The sequence below is a fragment of the Apis mellifera genome, linkage group LG12 (assembly GCF_003254395.2).
Source record: "Apis mellifera strain DH4 linkage group LG12, Amel_HAv3.1, whole genome shotgun sequence".
In the NCBI taxonomy this organism is placed as follows: domain Eukaryota; kingdom Metazoa; phylum Arthropoda; class Insecta; order Hymenoptera; family Apidae; genus Apis; species Apis mellifera.
Window position 1 is genome coordinate 8,083,374 of NC_037649.1, and position 24,141 is coordinate 8,107,514.

The 24,141-nt window shown below is 25.7% G+C and overlaps 3 protein-coding genes across 9 annotated transcripts; 2 read left to right on the forward strand and 1 right to left on the reverse strand.

The window, feature by feature from the left end:
* Nucleotides 1-1,524: 1,524 nt before the first annotated feature.
* LOC552718 (protein son of sevenless) lies at nucleotides 1,525-10,355 on the forward strand. 3 transcript variants are annotated; one of them, XM_026444384.1, is made up of 21 exons: nucleotides 1,525-2,131; nucleotides 2,224-2,442; nucleotides 3,249-3,512; nucleotides 3,601-3,684; nucleotides 3,818-3,898; nucleotides 3,999-4,148; nucleotides 4,217-4,425; nucleotides 4,487-4,670; nucleotides 4,755-5,001; nucleotides 5,107-5,331; nucleotides 5,421-5,784; nucleotides 5,927-6,119; nucleotides 6,210-6,446; nucleotides 6,537-6,692; nucleotides 6,772-6,954; nucleotides 7,028-7,145; nucleotides 7,223-7,512; nucleotides 7,591-7,816; nucleotides 7,946-8,268; nucleotides 8,363-8,618; nucleotides 8,780-10,355. In XM_026444384.1, the coding sequence occupies exons 2-21, from the start codon at nucleotides 2,335-2,337 to the stop codon at nucleotides 8,869-8,871; spliced, it is 3,990 nt and encodes a 1,329-aa protein (XP_026300169.1). In that variant the 5' UTR covers nucleotides 1,525-2,131; nucleotides 2,224-2,334; the 3' UTR covers nucleotides 8,872-10,355. The 3 variants fall into 3 exon arrangements, with proteins under 3 accessions (XP_026300169.1, XP_026300170.1, XP_026300171.1); XM_026444385.1 differs by lacking the exon at nucleotides 1,525-2,131 and having other exon boundaries at nucleotides 2,145-2,442; nucleotides 7,964-8,268; XM_026444386.1 differs by lacking the exons at nucleotides 1,525-2,131; nucleotides 2,224-2,442; nucleotides 3,249-3,512 and having other exon boundaries at nucleotides 3,616-3,684; nucleotides 3,822-3,898.
* Nucleotides 9,617-18,210, reverse strand: LOC552711 (anoctamin-4). Of its 4 annotated transcripts, none has more exons than XM_026444394.1 (11): nucleotides 17,522-18,210; nucleotides 17,161-17,331; nucleotides 16,311-16,647; nucleotides 15,339-15,471; nucleotides 14,054-14,336; nucleotides 13,773-13,918; nucleotides 13,470-13,715; nucleotides 13,137-13,336; nucleotides 12,926-13,063; nucleotides 12,619-12,836; nucleotides 11,116-12,543 (listed from the first exon to the last, which is right to left on the reverse strand). In XM_026444394.1, exons 2-11 carry the CDS (start codon nucleotides 17,197-17,199, stop codon nucleotides 11,116-11,118), a joined length of 3,168 nt encoding a protein of 1,055 aa, XP_026300179.1. In that variant the 5' UTR covers nucleotides 17,200-17,331; nucleotides 17,522-18,210. The 4 variants fall into 4 exon arrangements, with proteins under 4 accessions (XP_026300178.1, XP_026300180.1, XP_026300179.1 ...); XM_026444392.1 differs by having other exon boundaries at nucleotides 15,339-15,486; XM_026444393.1 differs by lacking the exon at nucleotides 17,522-18,210 and having other exon boundaries at nucleotides 9,617-12,543; nucleotides 15,339-15,486; nucleotides 17,161-17,199.
* A 2,114-nt stretch (nucleotides 18,211-20,324) lies between these two features.
* LOC414035 (lachesin) lies at nucleotides 20,325-24,128 on the forward strand. Of its 2 annotated transcripts, XM_397471.7 has the most exons (6): nucleotides 20,325-20,621; nucleotides 20,933-21,174; nucleotides 21,259-21,515; nucleotides 21,600-22,003; nucleotides 22,313-22,433; nucleotides 22,539-24,128. In XM_397471.7, the coding sequence occupies exons 1-6, from the start codon at nucleotides 20,576-20,578 to the stop codon at nucleotides 22,558-22,560; spliced, it is 1,092 nt and encodes a 363-aa protein (XP_397471.3). In that variant the 5' UTR covers nucleotides 20,325-20,575; the 3' UTR covers nucleotides 22,561-24,128. The 2 variants fall into 2 exon arrangements, with proteins under 2 accessions (XP_397471.3, XP_006565274.1); XM_006565211.3 differs by lacking the exon at nucleotides 22,313-22,433.
* The last annotated feature ends 13 nt before the right edge of the window (nucleotides 24,129-24,141 follow it).

Below are 24,141 nucleotides of genomic sequence, written 5' to 3' on the forward strand. Positions count from 1 at the left end.
AGTTACAGCATTTGTATATTTTTATTTTAAAATAAATAAAAACTTACCAATTATTATGGCGTGTATATGAATTATTATACCTTCAAAATCATTTTAAATTAAACAATAATCTGTACAAATAAAAATTATAACTATAAAATAAAATAAGTGTATAAAATTATTAAAATAAAATAATAACTTAACTTAAATCGTGATTCAAATACATTTATAATAAAAACTACCGGCAATTTTAAATATCAAATAAATAAGCAATATAATACGATAAGAAAGATTCCAAATATAATTTTAATAGAATATTTTAATCACATATAGGCTACTAATAATCTATAAATCGTAATATAATAGCCTATCAATAGGAATTCTATGTAATTACTTCTATCACTAGTAATACATCCTTTCCTCATAATTTTCAATACTAGACTGACACCATGTACATAAATTTTATAAGCAATTTTAATTGGCTGAAGCTGTACGAATCCTTAAACATTCAAATTCGCGCGAAAATTAAAGTATATATTATTAACTATAAGTTTTTGTAACATAAAGTTTTAATGTCTCTTAAAAATTTAATGTTTTTTTATAACATAAAAACTAATTAATAATATATTTTTATTATATTATATTGAAAATATATTATTTAAATATATTGAATATATATTACTAAAAATATATTGAAAGTAATATATAAAAAATATATTATTGAAAGTAATTTAACATTTAATTTTATAAAAATTAAACAAATTAGAAAAATTCAAAATTTAATGATAAATTTAATGGTAATTTAATTGTAATAATAATATATTTAATATAATAATCAATATTTATTAATAATTTATTAATATTAAAAAATAAAAAAGTATTAATATTAAAAAATTTTATTATTAATTTTATAAATTTTATTTTATAAAAATAAAAAGATAATTTAATTATTATATTAAATTAATAATAAATTTATTAATAATTATTATAATGATTTATGAGATTTGACGAAATTAAAATTACATGAAATAATATTTTTCACATCAATTTTTATAAAATGATTTCATTACTGCCATCTAGTGAGAATTACTTGAAATATATACAATATTCTTATTACAAACTTAGTACAAACTTTTGTTATATATAATATTATTAATAATTGATGTAGCTAAAAAATAATTAAACAATAATTTTAAAAATAATTAAAATATTATTGTTATTTAAATATCTTTTTTATTTTAAATTTATAATTTATATTTTAAATTTTATAATTTTCATAGTATTGTAATATGCATTATTAGATTAATATTTCATCAATATTAACAACTTTTACAATTCATTTTTTAAAATAATTATAATTTTAAAAATTATATAAATTTATTTTCAGAATAATTATAAAAATTGAAAATATAGATTTAGATTATTATACAAATTAAATAGATTTTTTGGAAAAGTCTGCTATATAGATTTCAAATATTTTTCATTGTCAAAATCGATATTATAATAGTGAAATATCTCGAAATCGCAAATCTCGTTGGAGACAGTATTATCGCAGTTATCGATCGATGCGAGTCGCGCAATGGTATTTTTTAGTAGTAGTGGTATTCGTACTAAGTTCTGACAAAAATTCAAGTGAAAATATCGCATAAAATGTACAAACGGCATAACTCGGAATTTCTCGGGCTAACCTCGGAGATGCATTTAATAAGTGATATAACTGTACGAATCTTAGAGAAGTTTTATCGAGTAGCTTAGTTGTCGCATTATTCAGAGATGTCTGTGCCTTGAGAAACGGACTGACGGACAGACAGACGTCTCTGTCAAGTTTTTGTGATTCCCGACAAAATGTTGCTGTTTGTAAAATTCGGGAACTCTCCGGAATGTATTTTATTTTTTATAGTGCTAACATTCTATCGGGTGCGTGATTGTTTTTAAGAAAAGAAACGAATATATAAAAACGTGGTGGTGTTGTCAAAGATCCTGGAAAATCCTAGGGTCCCGAAAACGAAGTTGGAATTTTCTTTACTTCTAAAAACTTTTGCCAACCACGCCCTAAAAAGGTCGGATTAATGGCATTAGAAAACATGGAGTAATTTTAAAATCAAGAAATAAAATCGGAATTCTTAGAAAAAAAAAAAAAAAAGAAAGAAAGGTATTGTTTTAGTTCTATTGGTTGAGCACAGTTGTTGATCCCTGCCTTATATGCTTGAAATATGAGGTTAGGCTTGGATCTTGTATTTGTAGAAACGTGTATTGGAGTAACCACTTGCGAGAAAATTGTAGACATCTGGCGGTGGCGGGCCGAATTACCGCCGGTCGCTGGATCCACACACGTCCGGGGACGTGACAGTGGAGATGTTTTCGTCGCCGGCGTCAGTGGTAGGCGAGCCGTCAGGCTACGACTTTCAGAAAGAAGAGAACATCGCCAAGTGGAAGGGAGTATTTGTCAACTCCCTACGCAAGGTATTCTCTTCGAATCTTACAATACGAAATTTATAATGATTTTGTCTCACTATGCTTTGATGCCCTCGATAAGCTTTCGTCGATTCGTTCTATTGTCATTGTTGCGCGATATGCATGCGAGTATTTTATGCCCTTTCAGGTTCCACCAAGCTTGTTGTGTCCCAAGAGCGTAACAATAATATTCGATCCTGGGATTCATCTAAATGTTATGTTTCATATACGTCATACGAAATAAATATTTTGGAAATTAACCACTGCATGTTCTTGTAATACAACTTTGTTAAAAACAGTTTGTATCTGTATCTTGAATAAAGGATACTGTTATTTAATGTACTAATTATTTTTTTTTTAATAATATGAAAATAAGTTATTAATGAAAAGTTTATTTGAAAAAGAAGATTTTTTTTAAATCATTAATTATCATATTAAATATTTTGTGTCTATTTTAATTATTTTCTCAATGATTATTCTTCCACATATATTTTTAAAAGTATAATTGATAATTACAATATTGTTTAATTATTAAAAAATGATAATGATTAAATATAGATATAATTATTAAATATTTTATTTTAAATAATTGAATAACAATAATTCATGTATATTAAAATTAATTATTAAATGAATATGATTTAATTATAAACAATTTTGCATACACAATATCCTTTATGTCAATATATTATAGTAAATAAGTATGACTAAAAAGGTAACAATTTTAAATCATGGATAATATGTTTGTTTTTTTTAAATAATCTTTTTCTTCTAAATGATAGCTATTATAATAATAGATAATTAATATAAAATAGGTATTAGAGCAAGTACATCCTAGTCTTGAAGCACGACAAGATGCCTTAGACTATGTTGAGAGTTTAATCTTAAGGCTGTTGGGAATGCTGTGTGGTCATCCTCCACCGCATACACCTCAAGATGTAGAAGAAAGAGTAAGACGTACATTTCCCACACCTATTGACAGATGGGCACTCAGAGATGCAAGAGATGCCTTGGAAAAGGGAAAAAAGAAATCACCATTAGTTCTTCCAGTTGACAAAATCCATCAATTATTACAAAAAGTAATAAAATAAACTAAATTTATCTTATGCATATTTTTATGTATATAAATATAATTACACAAATATAATTTTTTATTTTTATTAACAGGAAGTATTACAACAAAAAATTGATTTACAAGTTAGTCTTTTTGTGGTAGGAGTTTTGGAATATATTTCTGCAGATATTTTGAAGGTTGGTAAAGGCCATTATTAATTATTTTTTTTAATCTCTGTTAAATAATATCTCAAGCTCTTATTATATTTTTTTTTATATATTATTTATTAACATTAATTCCTGAAAATCTTTAAGACTATTTTCTCTTCAGTTAGCTGGAAATTATGTCAAGAACATACGTCATGTGGAGATATCTTGTGAAGATATAAGGGTTGCAATGTGTGCTGATATGGTAATATTAATTTTTAAAAAGCATATTTATGTCATATTTTTATATTAAATGTATCAATAATTATATTATAATTGATAAATAATTAATTATTTTTTAATAGGTATTAATGGACTTATTTTATCAAGATGATTATGCAGAAGGTCCACAAAGTGGTTTAGGTGCAGTTGTTTCTCAAACTTATGAAGAATCTGTTCGGGATCTTATACATGATGAACGTCACTATTTACGTGAACTTCATATGATAATTAAGGTAAAATAGTTTATTTACTGAAAAAATTTTAATTAAATGAAAAATAATATTTTTTCTTTTTTAAATAGGTATTTCGAGAAGAAATTGCAAAATTAGCACAAGATAAATCTGAAATTGAAATACTTTTTAGTAATATTATGGATATTTATGAAGTTACTGTAACATTACTTGGTAGTTTAGAAGATATAATGGAAATTACAGAAGAAAAACAAACACCTACAGTTGGCTCATGTTTTGAAGAATTAGCAGAAGCAGCAGAATTTGATGTTTATATAAAGTATGTAAAAGAATTAATAATATAATTGGTTTAAAATTACTAATGCAAATTTTAATATTAGATATGCAAAAGATATTAATAGTCCAGCTTGTCGAGAAGTTTTAACGAATTTATTATCGAGACCTGAAGCTAATGCTGCATTAAGAGCAGCAGGACATGGTTTTAAAGAAGCTGTCAAATATTATTTGCCAAAACTTTTATTACAACCAGTATGGCACTGTTTTTTGTATTTTCATTATATAAAGGTATATCTTATAAAGAATAATTTTATAGTTATATATTATTATGTACATTATTCTAATAATTGAATAATATTTTATATTATTTAGGTATTACAAAAACGTACACCAAATATAGAAGATGGTGAAACATTGGAACAAGTACAAGGTCTTTTAAGTCCACTTCAAATGGAATTATTACAATCTACGGCGAGTCTTCCAAAAAAAGATACAGGTTTACGAATGCAGAGTAGAGCAAGAAGGCAAGCAGCATTAGAAAAAACTAGTGAATTACAAAAAACTGTTGATGGTTGGGATCAAAGAGATGTTGGACAATCTTGTAACGAATTTATACGTGGTATGAAAAATATAGACATAATTCTTATTTTTTCTTATTTATTGTTTCATATAAATTAGTAATAGTATATTTTCATTATTTGGTATATTTTAATTTTTTATATAGAGGATATGTTGGGAAAGGTAAGTAATGGAAGAAGACTAACAGAACGAAGAGCGCTTCTTTTCGATGGTTTATTAGTTCTTTGTAAACCAAGTGGTGGTAAAAGGGTTAGCGTTACCGTTGCAGCAGTTGGTGTAGTGGGTCATCCAGCTCACCAAGGTGAGCTGCGCTTAAAAGAAAGATTTTTTATTAGAAAAGTGGATATTATTGATAGAGAGGATACTGAAGGTAAATAAATCAAAAAAAAATTATAATCTTAATATTTTTAAAATTTTAATTTTATATTTAATAATGAAATATATATAATTATTTTTTAGAATTAAAAAATGCCTTTGAAATTGCACCAAGGGACCACCCTAATGTTATTCTTGTTGCCAAATCCGTCGAAGATAAAAATAGTTGGATGGCGGATCTTGTAATGTTGAATACAAAGAGTATGTTAGAAAGAACTTTGGACAGTATCCTTTTAGATGAAGAAAGGAAACATCCTTTAAAGTTACCTCCACCACATTTATACAAATTTGCCGAACAGGATAGCCCAGAAAATATTGTTTTAGAAGCGAGAGAAAATGGAGGTGTACTATTAATTAAAGGCGCAACTTTGGTTAAATTGGTAGAAAGATTAACTTATCATATATATGCTGATCCAGCTTTTGTACGAACATTCCTTACTACTTATAGGTACATAAATATTTTAAAATTATATAAAATATATATTATTTATAATTATAATTATATAAATTATATAAAATAATATAACATTTTATTAAATTTTATTATTAAAATAATTTTTTTAAAATAAATTTTTATTCTCTTTTTGTAGGAGTTTTTGCTCACCACAGGAACTATTGACTTTATTAATAGAAAGATTCGACATACCGGATCCATCATTAGTTTATGGTGAGGAAGAAAAATCTTCTGGTTGTAAAACAACTGTTAGAGAAGATTGGAAAAGATATAGAAAAGAATTTTGTCAACCTGTTCAATTCAGAGTTTTAAATGTTTTAAGACATTGGGTTTGTAATTTTAATATAGTTATTTTAAATTATAATAATAATAATAATATAATAATTTTATAATACTTACTTAAATATTTTTTATATCAGGTTGATCATCATTTTTATGATTTCGAACGCGATAGAAATCTTTTAGAAAGATTACAATCGTTTCTAGACACAGTAAGTGGAAAATCGATGAGAAAATGGGTAGATTCAGTAATAAAAATTGTGCAAAGAAAATGTGAACCTTCAGAACAACGACCTATTACATTTAGTTTTGAACGATCTCCACCACCTATTGAATGGCATTTAAAAGTTCCTGAAGAAGAATGGGGAATATTAACGGTAATATATTATAAATATAATAAATATAATTAATATAATTAATATTATTTATACTATATAGAAAAATAAATCACTTTTTAATTATTATAGTTACATCCAATTGAATTAGCAAGACAATTAACTTTATTAGAGTTTGAATTATATAGAACTGTAAAACCTTCAGAATTAGTTGGATCAGTATGGACTAAGAAAGATAAAGAAAAAACATCACCTAATTTACTAAAAATGATAAAACATACAACAAATGTAAGTAATATTTTTTTTATATTTCATCTTATATATTTTAAAAAAATTTTAAATAATTTTTAATTTTTAATTTTTATAGTTTACACGGTGGCTAGAAAAAACAATAGTAGAAACTGAAAATTTAGAAGAAAGAGTCGCAATTGTATCGCGAGCAATTGAAATTATGATGGTGCTTCAAGATCTTAATAACTTTAATGGTGTATTAGCAATTGTTAGCGCAATGGGATCTGCATCCGTTTTTAGGTTAAAATTTACATTTCAAGTATGTTAAAATTATTAAAATTTTTAAATAATTTTAATACATAAAAAACAAATAAATTTTATTATATTTACAGCAAATACCAGCACGATTGGAAAAAGCTCTCGAAGAAGCTCGAGAACTAAATAATGGTCATTTTCGAAAATATCAAGAAAAATTACGATCTATTAATCCACCTTGTGTACCATTTTTTGGTAAATAATAAGGAATAAAACATTCTAATTGTTAAATTTTTTAATTTGATTAAATTTTTACAAATAAATTTTTGTAGGCATGTACCTGACCAATATCTTACACATTGAAGAAGGTAATCCAGATTATCTACGAGGAAGTCCAGAACTTATAAATTTTAGTAAACGGCGAAAAGTGGCAGAAATAACTGGAGAGATTCAACAGTATCAAAATCAACCGTACTGTCTTTTAGTGGAGCCTAGAATAAGACATTTTATTGAGAATTTGTCACCTTTTGATCCAAATATGAAAGAAGCCGATATAAGCAATTATTTGTATAATAAAAGTTTAGAAGTAGAACCCAGAGGTTGTAGACAACCTCCTAGAGTTGTAAGTTTTTTTTAAATTGTTACAGTACAGCATGCATATAATAATATCATTTTTACTAATTATTGTTTTTTTTTGTAGTCTCGTAAATGGCCGGACTTAAACTTAAAATCACCAGGCATTAAAGCTAGAAGTTTAAGCGGTAAATTGCCAGCTCCATTGCAAGCTGTAGCTTCAAGTGTAAGATTACATGATCCTCCTCCGGAAGCACCACCACCAGAATTACCAGAAACTCCTCCACATACTTCACATATTATAGTTTCTCATGTAGGGGACCACACAGTCTTTGCACCTGTACTACTAGGAGGTTTGTATACCATAATATTGAATTTAGCATGCGCTTTTTACAAATTTTATTTCTTCTAAATAAAATTATTTTTATTTTGTTATGTAGTATGCTTAGATAGATAGTAGATGTATGTTACTATTAATATAGGTACAGCTCAACCTCCAGGTTCACCAGGTCCTCTCAGTATGTCGGGACTTTCGATCAGCTCGCCAGGTAGCAGTCCACAGTTAGGATCACCTGGTCATTTGCCAGTTCCGCATCATCAACCACAGAATCATTTTGGCTTTAATTCTGGTACAATAGGTGTAATGGGAGCCTTAACTGGTATGCCATCATCAAGTGGAAGTCCTAGTGCTGCTATGCCACCTCCTCCTTCTCCTAGCCACATACCTCCTATTCAACCTCCACCTCCTTTGCCACCAAGATCTCATAGAAAACGAGAAAGTTCTATTAGTGAGTCACCACAACAGGTAAATTAAAAAAAATTCATTTAATTTATTTTTTATTCAAATTACGTATTTTATATTATAATATATTTTGTATCATTTATTTTTGGATATATAGGCGAGACAAGCTCCAAATGCACCAATACTTCCTCCACGAGATGGTACGTCTCCACCACCATTACCGCCACGAAAAGATTTACCTTCGGTGATGTTACCACCTCGCCTTCCTACAACGTTAAATCCAAGTTGTTCAGCGTTACTCGCTAGGCGGAATTCGACGTTGGAGAACACGTGTTCGAGTACTGTTCATCCACGAAGACATATGTCTTTCAATGGGCCCAGTCCTACAAAACTTCCACCTACGCAACCTAATGGTAAAAATATTAGATTATATCAAGAATTTTCTTATATAAAATTAAAAATCTTTATACGATTTATATTTTAAATTTTACATTTTAATATTAAATTTTCCAAGTTCATCTTGCATATAATTGTTTCATTATAATTTTTTTACAATATTTATGATAAATTTCAGGATCGGTAACACCAAGACTACCGCCAAAACCATTGCCGGGACGTCCACCAACTACCATGTTTAATTTCAATGCTCCTCCTGGATCTAGTTAAGTGTTACATCTTCCTACCTCTTACCTAAATTAAATCGCATCTTTTGGAATTTAGAAATCGAGATTTAGTCCACTCAGAAGGATTAGTCGAGTCGAATATTTTGCTTGTACAGTATATTTTACAAATTCATACTGTTTACGTAACATTTTTACAAAAAAATTTCATAGGAATGCATTCAAAATTCCATGTTAATGTATTTACCACAATTTTTTAGCCAAATATTTGAAGCATAATTGGTAAATGCATTGATGCGAGAGAATAATCCAACGAAATTTTATCGTGATATAGCTTATACGTGATGAGATGCTGTTACATTCCTTTTTACAATTTGTCTTTTTAATATATGTGACATATTTTTATTGAAAGTTTATTTTTCGAAAGGATATAGAATGTTTTATCGCATATAGTATATTTTTAGAGGTTTTTTTATCAAATATATAGTGACTATATAGTGACTATATAGTAAATATAAGGCTTTATATCCTGTTCGATTGAATAAACTAAGTTGAAGCCATTCATCTTTGAAAGATATCTAAAAATGAAATTTGTACAGTTTGCCTAACTAAAAAAAAAATATATATATATATATATATCAATCTCTGTTGTTCAAATCTACAAAATATTTTTATAAATTAACAGAAGAGAATTGCTTTGATAATTTTGCATATCTGAATCATATATCGCAATATAATGCATGTTAGTTCTAATACACATACTGATAAAAATAAGCAAAGAAAAACCAAAATTATTTCTGCAATAATATAGGGGCGAAAACATTTATTTACAAAAAACATTTTACCTAATAAATAACTTTATCACACGTATGCATGCGTATACACGTGTATGTGTATATATATATATATACACTTTTTTCTACAAAATGCCCAAAAAAATGTAAATTTAGCACAAAAGCAATAATATTACAAAAATATATGTTATTATAAGATGGATCGCTACAAATGATTTTATTCGTAGAAAATTTAGAATAAAAAGAAGCAAATAAAAAAACATGAAAATTCTTTCTCATTTTTAAAATTGCACATGAAATGATGAATTACATTTTTATGATTTGCCATTTAAACGCCTATAACGATATATTTTTGAAAAAGGTATAGATGATTGTATAAATAGGATAAATATTGCATATTATATAAACAGATTGAGGAATGTAGGATACATTTCATCGCATTCGTTTACTAGAATTATGGCTAACAAATTTTAAGTTCAGGTGTCCATCAGATCCAGGAGATCTGACTGAATGGACTATGTATCGATTTCAGTCATCCGAATGGTCTCCTTTTCTTTAAAACAAGAAAAAAGTAAAAAAAAAAGATCTCTATCTATCCCTCAACACAACTGTGATACACTTTTAGATTTTAAAAAGGAAGCAGAAGACGCAAGAAAGTGCAGTATGGAATGAATTATATGCCAATATGCATATAAAATTATACATATAAATCGTGAAATCAATAGCAAAAAAAAAAGTAAATATGTACATGTATATTATTATAAATATATTCTATAGTAATTATTGTAATAATGTCAAGCATAAAATGGAGAATGAAATATTGAAATTATGTACAATAAAGAGTATATTGTGTAAATTTTGAGAAAATCTTTTGTCCTTCACATTAATAAATATTTAACAGCTGATAATGAATGATAACAAGCAATAGAAACACAATTTGGCTATTATTTATATTTTTTATTAATCGGTACTTTCGTATTTCTATTATGTAATATTATGATTTAAAAATTATTTTATAGAAATTTTATTAATAATTTTATAGAATTAATAATTTTATAGAAAATAGAGTACCATATTCAATGTATTATAAAAGAAGTTTTTTTTTTAATTACGTATATATTAATACTGAAAGTATTATATAAGTCACACATATATTTAGTCGTATGATCAAATGTTAAAAATTTTTAAAATGATTTTCGGTATATCTTTGAAAAGTATTGATATACATTTGGCATTTATTACAACATCACATGTTAATTTGATTGTTTTTTGTTTCTTGTTCACATATTTTATGCAATTTTTTTAAAATATCACAATTAATGTTCTATTTATTTGTACTTGTTATTCCGATATTTATATAGGATTTTACCATCATAAATATTATTTACATAACGATACAAGTAAATAGTTTTTGTACAAATAAGCGAGGCATTCAAAAAATATTTTTTAAGTATCTCAAGAAATACAATCTATATATCTATGAATCTATTTTAAAATCATGTTACCTCCCATACAGTCGAACCATCACTGTTTCTATTGTGTCTGGAAGCTACATCAACATGGGCATCTAAACCATCACTTAATTTACTAAAGCGTCTTGCCCAACTACCTCTACCACCACCTGCAGCTCTTCCAATGCTACCTGCTTCTCTAAGCATTGATAAAATATCATCATCGTCTTCTCTACTTTTAATACCTTTTTCATACTTAGCTTCTTGAGCAAGTAAACGTTCTCGTTGAAGTTGAGTTGCCAAAGAACGAGGTACGGCTGGTATCACATAACTCATTATGCCAGTTAAAGCGAAAACAATGTGTTCAAAAACAACAACGAAGGCTAAACGAGCTGCGAAAACATGCCAATATTGCGGGCTTAGTCCATATGGATCGTTAGCATGATCCGGTCCATTTCTATAGCCTCTATATTGACACGTTTCCGGATGATGAGTATCCATATCGCTTTTCATATCATCTCGATAATCTGATGTATTAAATTCTGATAAAGAACTATCAATATAACCCACTAAATCTTCTGTGGGTGAGTAAACGATAGCATATACGCTACGAGGGATGAAATCTGATGTGTATGCAATAACGAATGCATTCGATACTACAGCAACGTAAGTTACTCCACGTAATATGCCGTACCAAGCTCCTATATCTTGCACTCTTTCTGCTAATGGTCTTCTCGCTTCTTTTACCATTTTATATGCATCTAATCGTATTTCAGCTATATTGTTCAATAACGCAAACAATGGCGCTAATGGAAATGCAGCGACGAACAAAGTCACAAATCCATATTGTAAAATCATTTCCAAATATTCATCAAAGAGCGCGAGTCTTCCAGGATCTTGCAATTGATAATCTTTCTCCCAATAAGTATACGGTCTGCCATGATCTTTCGTAGCAGCAATATGATTTCTTTTACGCCACCAATTCCACATTTTTGGTGATAATATTTCTACAAAATTATTGAAACATTGCTTGCCTACCATTATAATAGCAAGTTGTATACAAAGTTCCGACAAACATCCAGCTGGATCGCACACGTCTGTTTTTATACGAGAAAATTCTGTAGCTCTTGCATCGGCATCTCCAGGATGAACATAAAACCTTCCTTTAAAGAAGGCTATATAAATAAGGGACGAATAGAAATTGACAAATTCGAATAAAAATATCTTGAATGTAAAACTAGATTCGTATTCAGTTTGTGTTCTAGGATTTTCCATGTTCACCATCCATCGTGCTAAACGATGATACACTCGTGTAAGGATCATAATAATCACTAAATTAATAAGGGCTGCAGTCATAGAGGTGAAAATCTTTGCGTGTTTCTGTAAAAATGGACCTCCACCTTCATAAAATACGGATACTAACGATATTCGAGAAATAATAGTTCCCAGTACAGCACCCAAAACAACGCATATCTAAACATAAATTTATTATTTAAAATTTATTACAATAAAATTTATTGCAATAAATGTTATGAGATGTATAATTACCATAAAAAATACTATAGAACCTGTAGTACAAGAACGTAAAGCCTTAGACCATACTGGTAAATAAGGTTCTCTTTCTCTGGTTACAGGATTTATTCGAAATGTTTTTACTGTAGTTTCAAATTCAGGTCGAGGCTCTTCTTCGCTTTCAACATTTTGAAGATCCCATTCCCAAATTATCACAGCTTGTCTTCGTTTCCATAGTTCAAGAAATGTCGTGGCTAAAATATTGAAAAAAAATAAAAAATATTCTTTATGACATTATTAAATTATGTATTATACCCCAAAAAAAAATAAATATGTAGCATACCCCAAAATGACATAAAAATAGCAAAGAAGACAGTAGCAGGATTATCGAATAAATAAGTTAATTTTGAAAATAAGCAGGATTCGCCGAGTCTTTGATAGCTACATGCTTTATCGCAGATAGGACATAATGTAATATTTCCTAAGAGAAATGATTTTTGTTAGTAAAATGAAAAATTATGAAATAAGATTAAGATTGTATAAAATAAAAATACCTGCTATATTATAATCACATATTTCTCTACTCGGTACATTGTCAGGTCCATCCATACTTCCTACGCCATACATAAAACACAAAAGGCCAACAATCGCTGGTGCGTATAAACATTTTGTGTAAAATCCTAGCCATGCAAAATAAAGAGCTACTTTTTCTCCAAAATATCGTCTGATTAACCATAAAGGTTGTCTTTTGTACCTAAAAGAAATAATAGAGATAGAAATATAATAAAGATAAAATAAAAATTATTTAATAAAATATAATCACTTATATTTCATAATATTCATAATATAATTAAATAAACTAAAAAAATGAGTGATAATAAAATTACCATTGCGAAGGTCTGGCCCATATTAAATATAATAAATGTCTATCTAAATTTTCACCATTTAAACCAGGTTTGTTATACGGACCCTCGTGCAAAGAATAACAATCAAGATAAGTGCCATCTGCTAAAAGTCTTCGGATACCTGCCTTTTCGTGATTTTCATCATATCGTGCTCTTAATAAAATTTGCATTACTATTAAAGATCTTTGAGCAGGAGTATAAGCTGTATCTCTATCTTTTACTACAAATCTATAAAAGTATAATATATATAAGTAAATAAATATTTAATTTATTTTATATTTTTACCTTTCTTCTCGATCACCAGAATCAATACTATCATAAAAACTAGGTTCTTCCGGATATTTCTTTGTATCCCAAGTATGTATCTCTTTTACCCATTGTATCCATCTTTCCCAAAATTTCGGACTTTCTTTCACATCCTCATTGCTTTGCTAATAATAATATAAATAATATAAATAAATATTAAAATTAAAAGATAAGAATTTTCTTTAAAGGACATTATAAATTAAAAAATTACATTGATATAAATATAAATAATTAAATTTTGAAAAATTTCATAAACTTACCCAAGCTTTAACAGATATAGTGATAAATCTTTTGGTGGGCAATTTCAAATTCATTACTTCAGCATATTGAACTTTAATTTTCCATGGAATGTGTAACTTTAAGAAATAAGTTTTTCCGTCAAAAGAATTTTCTTTTGGTTCTAATTCTAATTGCAAACCTTCTTTTAATAAATTTTGTTGAAAAACACGTCTTTGCTCCTTTCGACGTGCTTCTAATTCAGTCATTACTCCACTATTTTCTTCATGATATACCAAAACCATATCAATGCGTCTACGACCGTCTCTGCAAGTAATATATATATATAATGTATTATTATCTAATAAATTATAATAATTAAAATTTATTGTTAATTGTTATTAATCAAATATTTCATATTAGATTAATCCTAAAAAATTATTAAAAATTATATTATTTATAAACTAATGTAAATTATTTAAAATTATTTAAAATTAATTTAAAATTATTTAATGTTAATTTTATAAATTTATTTCATATTTATTTATCATAAAATTACTTCAATCATTTCATTCCCAAGTCGTTTTAAGCTTTTCGAGAATTTTAAAATTGTATAAAAATTATTTTATTTTTTATTTTTTCGATTTAAGATCATTTTAAGATTATTTATGTCAAATTAGATTTTTTTAAAATTGTTAAAGACTTTCAAATATCATTTCTATATAATTTAAATAATAATTACTTAAATGTTGTTTATTTTATTTTAAAATTATTAAGTGGAACAAATAATTTCTTTGGGAAAGAAATGAGATTATTATATATACATATTAGAATTCTTTTAAAATAATCTAATAATAAAGAAAATAGATAGCACATAATATCGTTAAATCTTAAATTAAATTAGACACGAACGAAAGGAATCAGGTAAACACATTAAGACATAAAATTGCAATAATCTAATTCGCTAGTCACGCAATAAGAAAATTAATTATATAAACTTTTTTTATACATCGTGGGTTTTGTAATATCATGTACATATATTATTTTCTAATAATAATATCCTTGATAAGAATATTCTTGACTAGCTATATTATTTTTGCCTGTTATACATACTGTTATTTTTTTTTTTAAACTACTAATTAAAATATTAAAATTACAACACAACAATAAAATATTAGAATTAAAATTCTAATTATGAATAAAATTAATTAATTTAATTTTAAATTTATTTTTTTATAAGAAAAAAAAATAAAATCAAATTAATCAGAATAAGTCAAAGAAAATTAGTTAGAAAAAATTAATTGATTACAAATTAATGTCATTACAGACCGGAAATAAAGTGTTTCAGGATCTATTTCCGTTTCTGAAGATGAATCCTTTTGTAACAAAGAATCTCTTGGTACATCATTAGAAAATATTGGTGTTCCTGGTAATGGTGGTGTATCTTCTGGAGTCGTTGGTACTGTAAGTTTAGGACCTATTAAGGATAAAAACATTTTCAAACTAACTTTAAAACTTCAAAATTCAATATATTAATATGTAACTATCTGTAACTAAAGTAATCATTCTTTAAATAATTGCTATGTATAAAATAAACAAACTTTGTAAAAATATTATTTTTCCAAAATAACTTTTGAACGTATAAATGAAATTGTCAGCATCTGTTGCATGAAATTTCAATCTGTTATTATATCTTATTTAAATTAAATAAAACTAATCAACATCCTTTGACCTTGAAAATCCAGAAGATCGCGTAAAAAATGTACGCTCAATATCGTCATGTATGTCATGTATAAATTTTAAAATAATATAAAGGGTATAGTAATCATCATCAAAAGTTTCATGTTATATAAAATCAAAAAGGAAGATAATAATAGGAGACACGTGTTGGTTTGACGATGGTCCGATAGTCATAAAGTCTTTACGGTTGCGATGAAGTTACGGATACATTATTCATATCTATTATTCGTGACACACTGACATTCATATATATATTGATCGTAGTTTATTGACTTAGGCCTATTTCAACTATAAGGCCAACATGTAATTGCAAATACATATTCCGAATATATATGTATCGAATTCTTTTCAACTTCTTCTTAATTAATTCGAATGTTCTTTATTACATTTTTTTTTAAATATAAATAGAAAACAAAAAAATTAAAAAAACTTTTACATCTCAATATAAATAATATAAATAATATATATATATAAATAAATATAAATAAAAAAAATTAATGAAAAAAAGAAATAAAACAGAAAAAAAAAAGAAAAGAATCAAAAAATTTATTTGAATCCTACCAAAAGCGTCCCGAGCAGTCAAATTTGTTCCCGATGGATAAATATTGGTTCTGGATAATTTCTTGTTAATTTTTGGCGATTCATTTGATTGAATACCATTTTTATTCATTTCGTATATTATTTCTTTGTTATTTCCAATTTTTACGCTTTTGTTCATAGTAGGAGAATTTGATATAACTGAGGCTGCCGTTTTTTGGGGTGAAGAACTGGTTGATGATGCTTTCGATGGCGAATTTCTCATTTCCGTTCCATTCACATTCGTTTGAGATTCATTCGAGCTTGATTCGGTAATAATTGTATTGCTAGTAGACAAACTTTGCCGTCTACTGTGATTATTCTAAACAAATAATTTTTATTAATTATATTTTATCCAATATATATTTTATTAAATTATTCGTTTGTTTTTTAATAAAAAAAATTAGAATTAATAATGTTTTATTATTTTGTTAGTAAAGTCTTTAATTAATTATGTATATTAATATGTTGTTCATATCATCTAACTTATTATTATTATGTACTACTAATGACTTAATGATATGAAATATTTATTCAAAGAAACATTTATCACGTAAATATCTTTCATTTGTATTGTATAGCATATTATAGAATAAATAATGCGTGACTAGTTTAGTGATCGATTATTTACGTACATTTTATTCGAAAGATTCATTGATTAGATCAAGATAAAATAACGATGCAATTTTTAAAATATTCATTGTTTTTATTCATAATAGTATCATTAAAAGTTCATATAGATCTTTTATGTATAATCGTAAAATAGATCATAAAAATTTATTAACGAGAAAATAAAAAGAAAAAGATAAACAAAAAGAATATAAAAATATGATACCTGTGTTTCATCTTCGACTTGAAGCTCACTACTATCCATTGCGTTTAATTAAGTTTAATAAATAATGCCAAAAAGTCACCGATGATATTTAAAAAAAATGCACATTTCGCGATAATCTTGATCAATGTTGTCATTCTGTACATCCAAATGATAGAATACTGTCTTTTTTAACTAAAGAACAAGTTCAATTTTTTCATTTTAATGATATTAATTTGCAATACGTTAATCATGAAAATATCAAAATATCACAACTTTTTATACAATCATATTATTAATATTGAATAATAATAATTTTATAAATGTTTTCATTAGCTATTATGCAAATTATAGATTGAAGAATAAACAGAGAGAAGAAACTTACTGAATTGTTATATGTAATATTACAATATCAGAACCGGAAATTTTTTCTTAGTAACGATCTTTCTTAGAAAGATTAACTATTATGAAATTAAATGCAACCATATTGATCAATAAATATTGATCAAAAAATGTTTTTAACTTATAATTTTATTTCACTTGCTGATCGATCGATAATGTATCGATAGAAAACGATAAATCGATGAAAAGTTAGATTCCGATTCGATCGACATTTATATGTACAACTCATGATAATCACATCTGATTAATCATCGAATAAATGAGAATCGATCTTAGTTTGAGGCTGTTATTTAGCCTCTCTTTTTCAATTATGAAATAGTAGCTATTTTATGATTATCACTTTTTCCAATTTGAAAAGATTTAAATGTTTTTGGTCCATCAGAAAAAATATAAATATTCCAGTTTTTCATATTTGATCTTCAAGGTAGATCCATAAATTCGTTGCGCGACATGATATTTTCAGATAATCACGACCTCTATGATATTTCAAAATGCATATATTTTGTATCTATGTAGGTACTTTTTTTGTCGTATGTTTTTAATCAGAACATTTTATTACATATTTCTTCTTTGTTTAATTTTTGTTTTATTGTCAATTTAATTGCTAATTATTTATATAATTTCATTGTTTTTTGTAATTCTGTCTTGATTAATAATTTCAATCATTAATAATTTATAATTTTAATCGTTGATATCTTATGTATTTGCACAATATATATCTCATGGAGAACAATAATTCTTAATAAATAATTGATAATAATTAAGAAAAAAAATTGACATCAATTCACAGTATGAAAATCGACAAAATATAAATCTCTAAATATCTCTAAATTAATTAACATGATCACATATCACATTTTTTAATCTTTGGCTTTTTTCTTTCGATTATTATTTATTTGTAATTTCTTTAAAAATAAATCACTTTTATGTATACAAACTATTTCTTCATAGCTAGAAATGTTAAAAACTATTAATATTGCCCACAATCACTAAATAATAATTGTAATCAATCGTGTTTTTTTTTATTTTTAATTCTTAACATAACAATTTTTATATTTTTATCACTTTTTTCAAAATTCTGTAAGATATTCTTAACTTTCAAATGATGTTTGTATTAGTCAGATGATGCCGGTAGCTTCCACTGCAATACTGTGACACATACTGACCTCCTCGTGGTAGAATGATACTTATATGTTGCACACATGATCATGCGTATGTTATTTACGAATACTAACTATATACATGCCTTTGCATGAACAGGACATATATCGCAAACATGGTTCGTATTTCAATATTCTTTTACGTTTAAACTATATATACATATATATATCTATCATATAATTTAGTATACGTAATTTTATTTACAAATGTAACGAATGACAACGAGTATTTCTCACAGATTTATAATCACATTGATGTGTTATGTTTTTTAATATCTAAACTTTTAAAAGATGTAATTTTTTAAATCGTTTTAGATTGAATATCTTTCCGTTCATATGATATACTATTTATATTATGTAAGTACAAATATAAATGTTCACACACACATATTAACATATAATATTCAACTTACATTCTATATATTGCATGACATACACATTAGTTGCGTTTACGTATGAACGTAACGACACTGGCATGTCACACATAAAAAATCATCAAGGATTTTAACCCTTGTGTAGGTATGCAATAGAGATACACGGAACAATGAGGTTTTCGAATCTCTATGGTTACCGAATAAGCACAACATATGTTACGTATTACGAAGTGGTTCTTTTATGAACTTGAAATACCAACAGAAGGATCAGCGTAAGTTCACACGCAACATCGACACTTAAGAATAACGAACTTTGTTAATAATGCTTTTTCTTATTATTATGCTTAATTGTGCTTTTTTCTAATAATTAGAAGTTTTTTATTTTTTATTTTTTAATGTAGAATATCTACTATCTTTATATTATATATTTTTCATGTAAAAATAATTATAAAATATAAAATTTATAAAATGTTAGACTAATAATTAAAAGATATATTTTTTTTCGAATTAATTCAATTTCTTTATTACCAAAATATCATTATCCTAATATGTTGAATATGCTGAAGTTTTATATGTATATATATATATTTCTGAAATAATATAAAAATAGACCTTAAATAATGTAGCCTTTATATCTAGCTAAAACCTTAGTAAAAAGTAATCAATAGGAAATGTCTGTTAACTGTACATTACTTTGACATTTTACTGTAATTGTTACGTAATTTGTTTGACATACCTATTCACCTTTACAATAATAATAGTAATAAAAGAAGTATATTTAGAGTATATTTATATATACATATTTACATTAATTATTGTTAAAATTTATTTTTTTGGGCGATCAATAATCATGATTAAATATTTTTTATTATATTATTTTTAATATAAATGAGAATAAAATCTTTTTTTCACAATTTTCATTTAACAATTTTTTTAATAAAATTGTTTATAGTATTATTTTTTTAATAAAAATAATAAGTGCAATTTATTGAATTTGTTATTGAATTTATTATTTTACATTTTTTGTATATTTTTTATATAACTACGTTGGAAATTTTTGAATGAACATAGTAAATCAATTGCATATTTATTAACCTCATTAAAATTATTAACTCAAAGATAAAAAAATTATACATAAAAAGACAAAATAAAATATTGAAATAATTATTTAAAATATAGAAAAATTAATATTTTTATTTATATCACATATCTTATATTTTGACTTGTGGTATTTCATTTGATTAGAAATGTAGCGTCATTCGCCATATTTATTTTCGGTCAAAAGACACCTGTCCTGTGAGTACCTTTTCCTTTTGATTACTATTTAGTAGCGTCGTTTAATAATAATAAGAACGATATATAATGTTGTCAACATTGTTAATATAAATTAAGACGTGGATATAATATTGACAAAAAAATTAATTAATAATCAGAAAGTTAAAGAATAATCTAAAAGATTATTCGAATTATAAGAACATCATAGCACATCAGGGGTGTGTCACAATGAAGACTCTTCATACTTTTTTCGTATTGGCCCTTTTACATACAGGTAAAAGATATTTATTTGCATATATTATTTTGAATATAAAATAAGAATATAAAATAAATATTATATTCTTAAATTTGTTCATTATAAACTATTTAATCGAATGAAATATTAATAATCTTTATATGAAATCTATGAATGTTTACAGAATATTTTTTTGTACATAACCAACATAATGTAATATTTATGCAATTATATTTGTTTATATAATTTTTTTTGAAATTATAATGTAATAATATTATATATAATATACAATATTGCTTAATGATATAATTAATGTTTTTGAACAGAAACATTATTATTATATTTTTCAGTTAATAGTCAACGTACACCAACAATATCATATATTTCACAAGAGCAAATTAAAGATATTGGCGATACAGTTGAATTTCGTTGTTCAGTTCAATATGCCCCTGAATTTCCAGTTGTATGGACAAAAATTAATAAAAATATAGCTAATGATCAATTACCTCTTTCACATGGTAGTTCTTTAATTATAAGAGATACTAGATTTGCTCTTAGATATGATGATGCTCTATCTACTTTTATATTACAAGTAATTTAATATTAAATTTTAATACATATAATATTTTTAATTATAACTAATTGTAAAATTTAAATAATATAATACATATTTCAGATAAAAGATATACAAGAGACTGATGCTGGATTTTATCAATGCAAAATTTTAATATCTTTGAATAATTATGTATCTGCAAATGTGGAACTGCAAGTTCGTAGACCACCTATTATAAGTGATAATTCAACTAGGTCTTTGGTTGTTACTGAGGGACAACCAGTGCAACTTGAATGTTATGCTGGTGGTTTTCCCACACCTAGAATTTCATGGCGAAGAGAAAATAATGCAATTTTACCAACTGGAGGATCAATTTACCGGTAGATAATTATTTTTATAAATATTTTTTATTTGTTTCTTTTATCTTTGTATAAATTTCTTCTAAATAAATCAAAATATTATAGTGGCAATACATTGAAAATTTCTACAATTCGTAAAGAAGATCGTGGAACATATTATTGTGTAGCTGAAAATGGAGTAGGACGTGGAGCTAGAAGAAATATTAATGTAGAAGTTGAATTTGCACCTGTGATCACTGCACCTAGACCAAGACTTGGTCAAGCTTTACAATATGACATGGATTTAGAATGTCATGTAGAAGCTTATCCTCCACCAGCTATTGTTTGGTTGAAAGATGATATTCAATTATCAAATAATCAACATTATAGCATATCACATTTTGCAACTGCAGATCAATATACAGATACAACAATTAGAGTGATCACAATTGAAAAGAGACAGTATGGAGAATATGTATGCAGAGCTGCTAATAAATTAGGAACTGCAGAAACGAAAGTTGAATTATTTGGTATGTAATACGTTCTTTTTTTTCTTTCTGTTTATATATAAATTATAATAATTATTTATTTTTAATAAAGTATTAATTTTCCTAATTTTAATTATAGCTATATATGAAATTGTAGAATCCATAAATATATATATATATGTTATAGATTGTGCATGTTAATGTAATAATAATATTTATTCCTATTATTAATATAAGTTTTATTTATTTATTTTGCATAATAATAAATAGTTTTATTTTCAGTGCATTCATTTATTGAGTTTAGTAGTTAGCATGTTCTAGATTTTTCTTTTTTTTTTTTTTTTTGCGCAGAAACTACTGTCCCTGTGTGTCCACCAGCATGTGGCCAAGCTCTTTATTATGGGACTGGAGTAACACAAGTTTCTTCAGGATCTTTGGTAGTGTTAGTTTTATTTATTACAATTATTCTAAGGTATGTTGTTTTTTGTTCTGCTTTGTATAGAAATTTTTGCTGTTCCAGTATAATATAATATAATATAAATTTATTTTGTTATTATTTATGAATATAAATTTACAGAAATTTCCACGCCAAATATTAATTATCCTGGACTTCAATGGGCAGCAGCAAGTCAATGCAACTTATCAAAATGGTTGCTGATAGTACTATGGTTCACTATACTTAATATACATTAGAAATATTACTAATATCTTTAGGAGCCTAATTTGTTTTTAACTTTTATTAGATGATTATTTTTGTAGTTATTTACAAATGAAATTGAATCATTATTAGCGAATATAATACAAGTTTTAGGGGCCAACAATATAATAAATGTTGGCAAGGTACAAACTAACATTCCAGAAAAATATATAGTGATACATAGTGAAAAAAAAGTAATGATATTATTAATAGTTTAAAATTTATAGATATATTAGTCCTTTTTCATATGTCAGTACAACTGATAAACACAAAGAAGTGATTGATAATAATGTTATGAATATATCAGCCTTTAACATAGTTTATAGTAGGAATTCAAAAATACGTTCATACAATTTAACACATTCGAGATTGATATATTTTGATAAAACTTCTTATGAATAATTTTTTTCTAATAAGGAAAAAAAATTAAATATTATAATATTAAGATGAAACATATTTCAAAGTAAGATAAGTAAGATTTATATTTCTTAAAAGCTCATCATTTATAAAGCTCTGCTATTTTCACAATCATTGCAATAATTTTTATATAATTCTTTACTCGATCTAAATCATATATACTTTTTTTTTCATTTTTATTTTTTTTTTTTAGTTACATTTAAATATATATTTATATGCCTATTTATATTTTATTTTGTAAGTCAATAACTTTAAGTGATAATTAAAAAATTTTTTAACTAAATGATATTATAGATCTTTGATCTTGAATGTGTTAAATATTTGTTAATGTCCTGTTTAGAGGAATTCGAAATAACAATACTCTATAGTTGCCTTGTTATATAATGTTTGGCAAAAAGAGAAAAATTAATATACATGTTACTGTATCTTGATCGTGATAAAGCATGTAAAATTTGTTTTAGAATTAGATCAAAGATTGTATATTGTAGATGAAATTATTTATAACAATTATGACCAGAATATTTTTTATTATATTAACAAATGCATAAAAAGAGCGCATACTCATAACAGGGATCATTTTTGGAACAAACTTAAAAGAATATTTGTAATGACTGTAGGAAAGACTTATATCGATACCGCGACAAATTACTTTATACGTCCGGGACGTAATATGAAAGGTAACGAGAAATAACAAGAAATGTTATAAAATAGCTTCATTAAAAAAATTAATTTTTAATATTTTCTTTCATTAATAAAGAAACAATATTGAATAAATTTAATTATACAAATATTTGAATATAATAGGAAGTTTTTTATTTCTAATTATGCGTTAAGAAAATAAGTAATTTTGTAATTCTAATTGCACTATGTATACCATAATATTAATATAAATGAATATTTCTTGTTTTTTCTCTTAGCTTTCACATATAATAAGTGCTGAGAAACGTAGAATCTCGAATAAGTAAGATTTTTTATGACCTTTTTACGAGTTTGCAATTTTATATTTACTTCTAGGCTAATATGAATTTTAATAAACGAAAATTGCGTAAAAAATTTTTTTCTTACA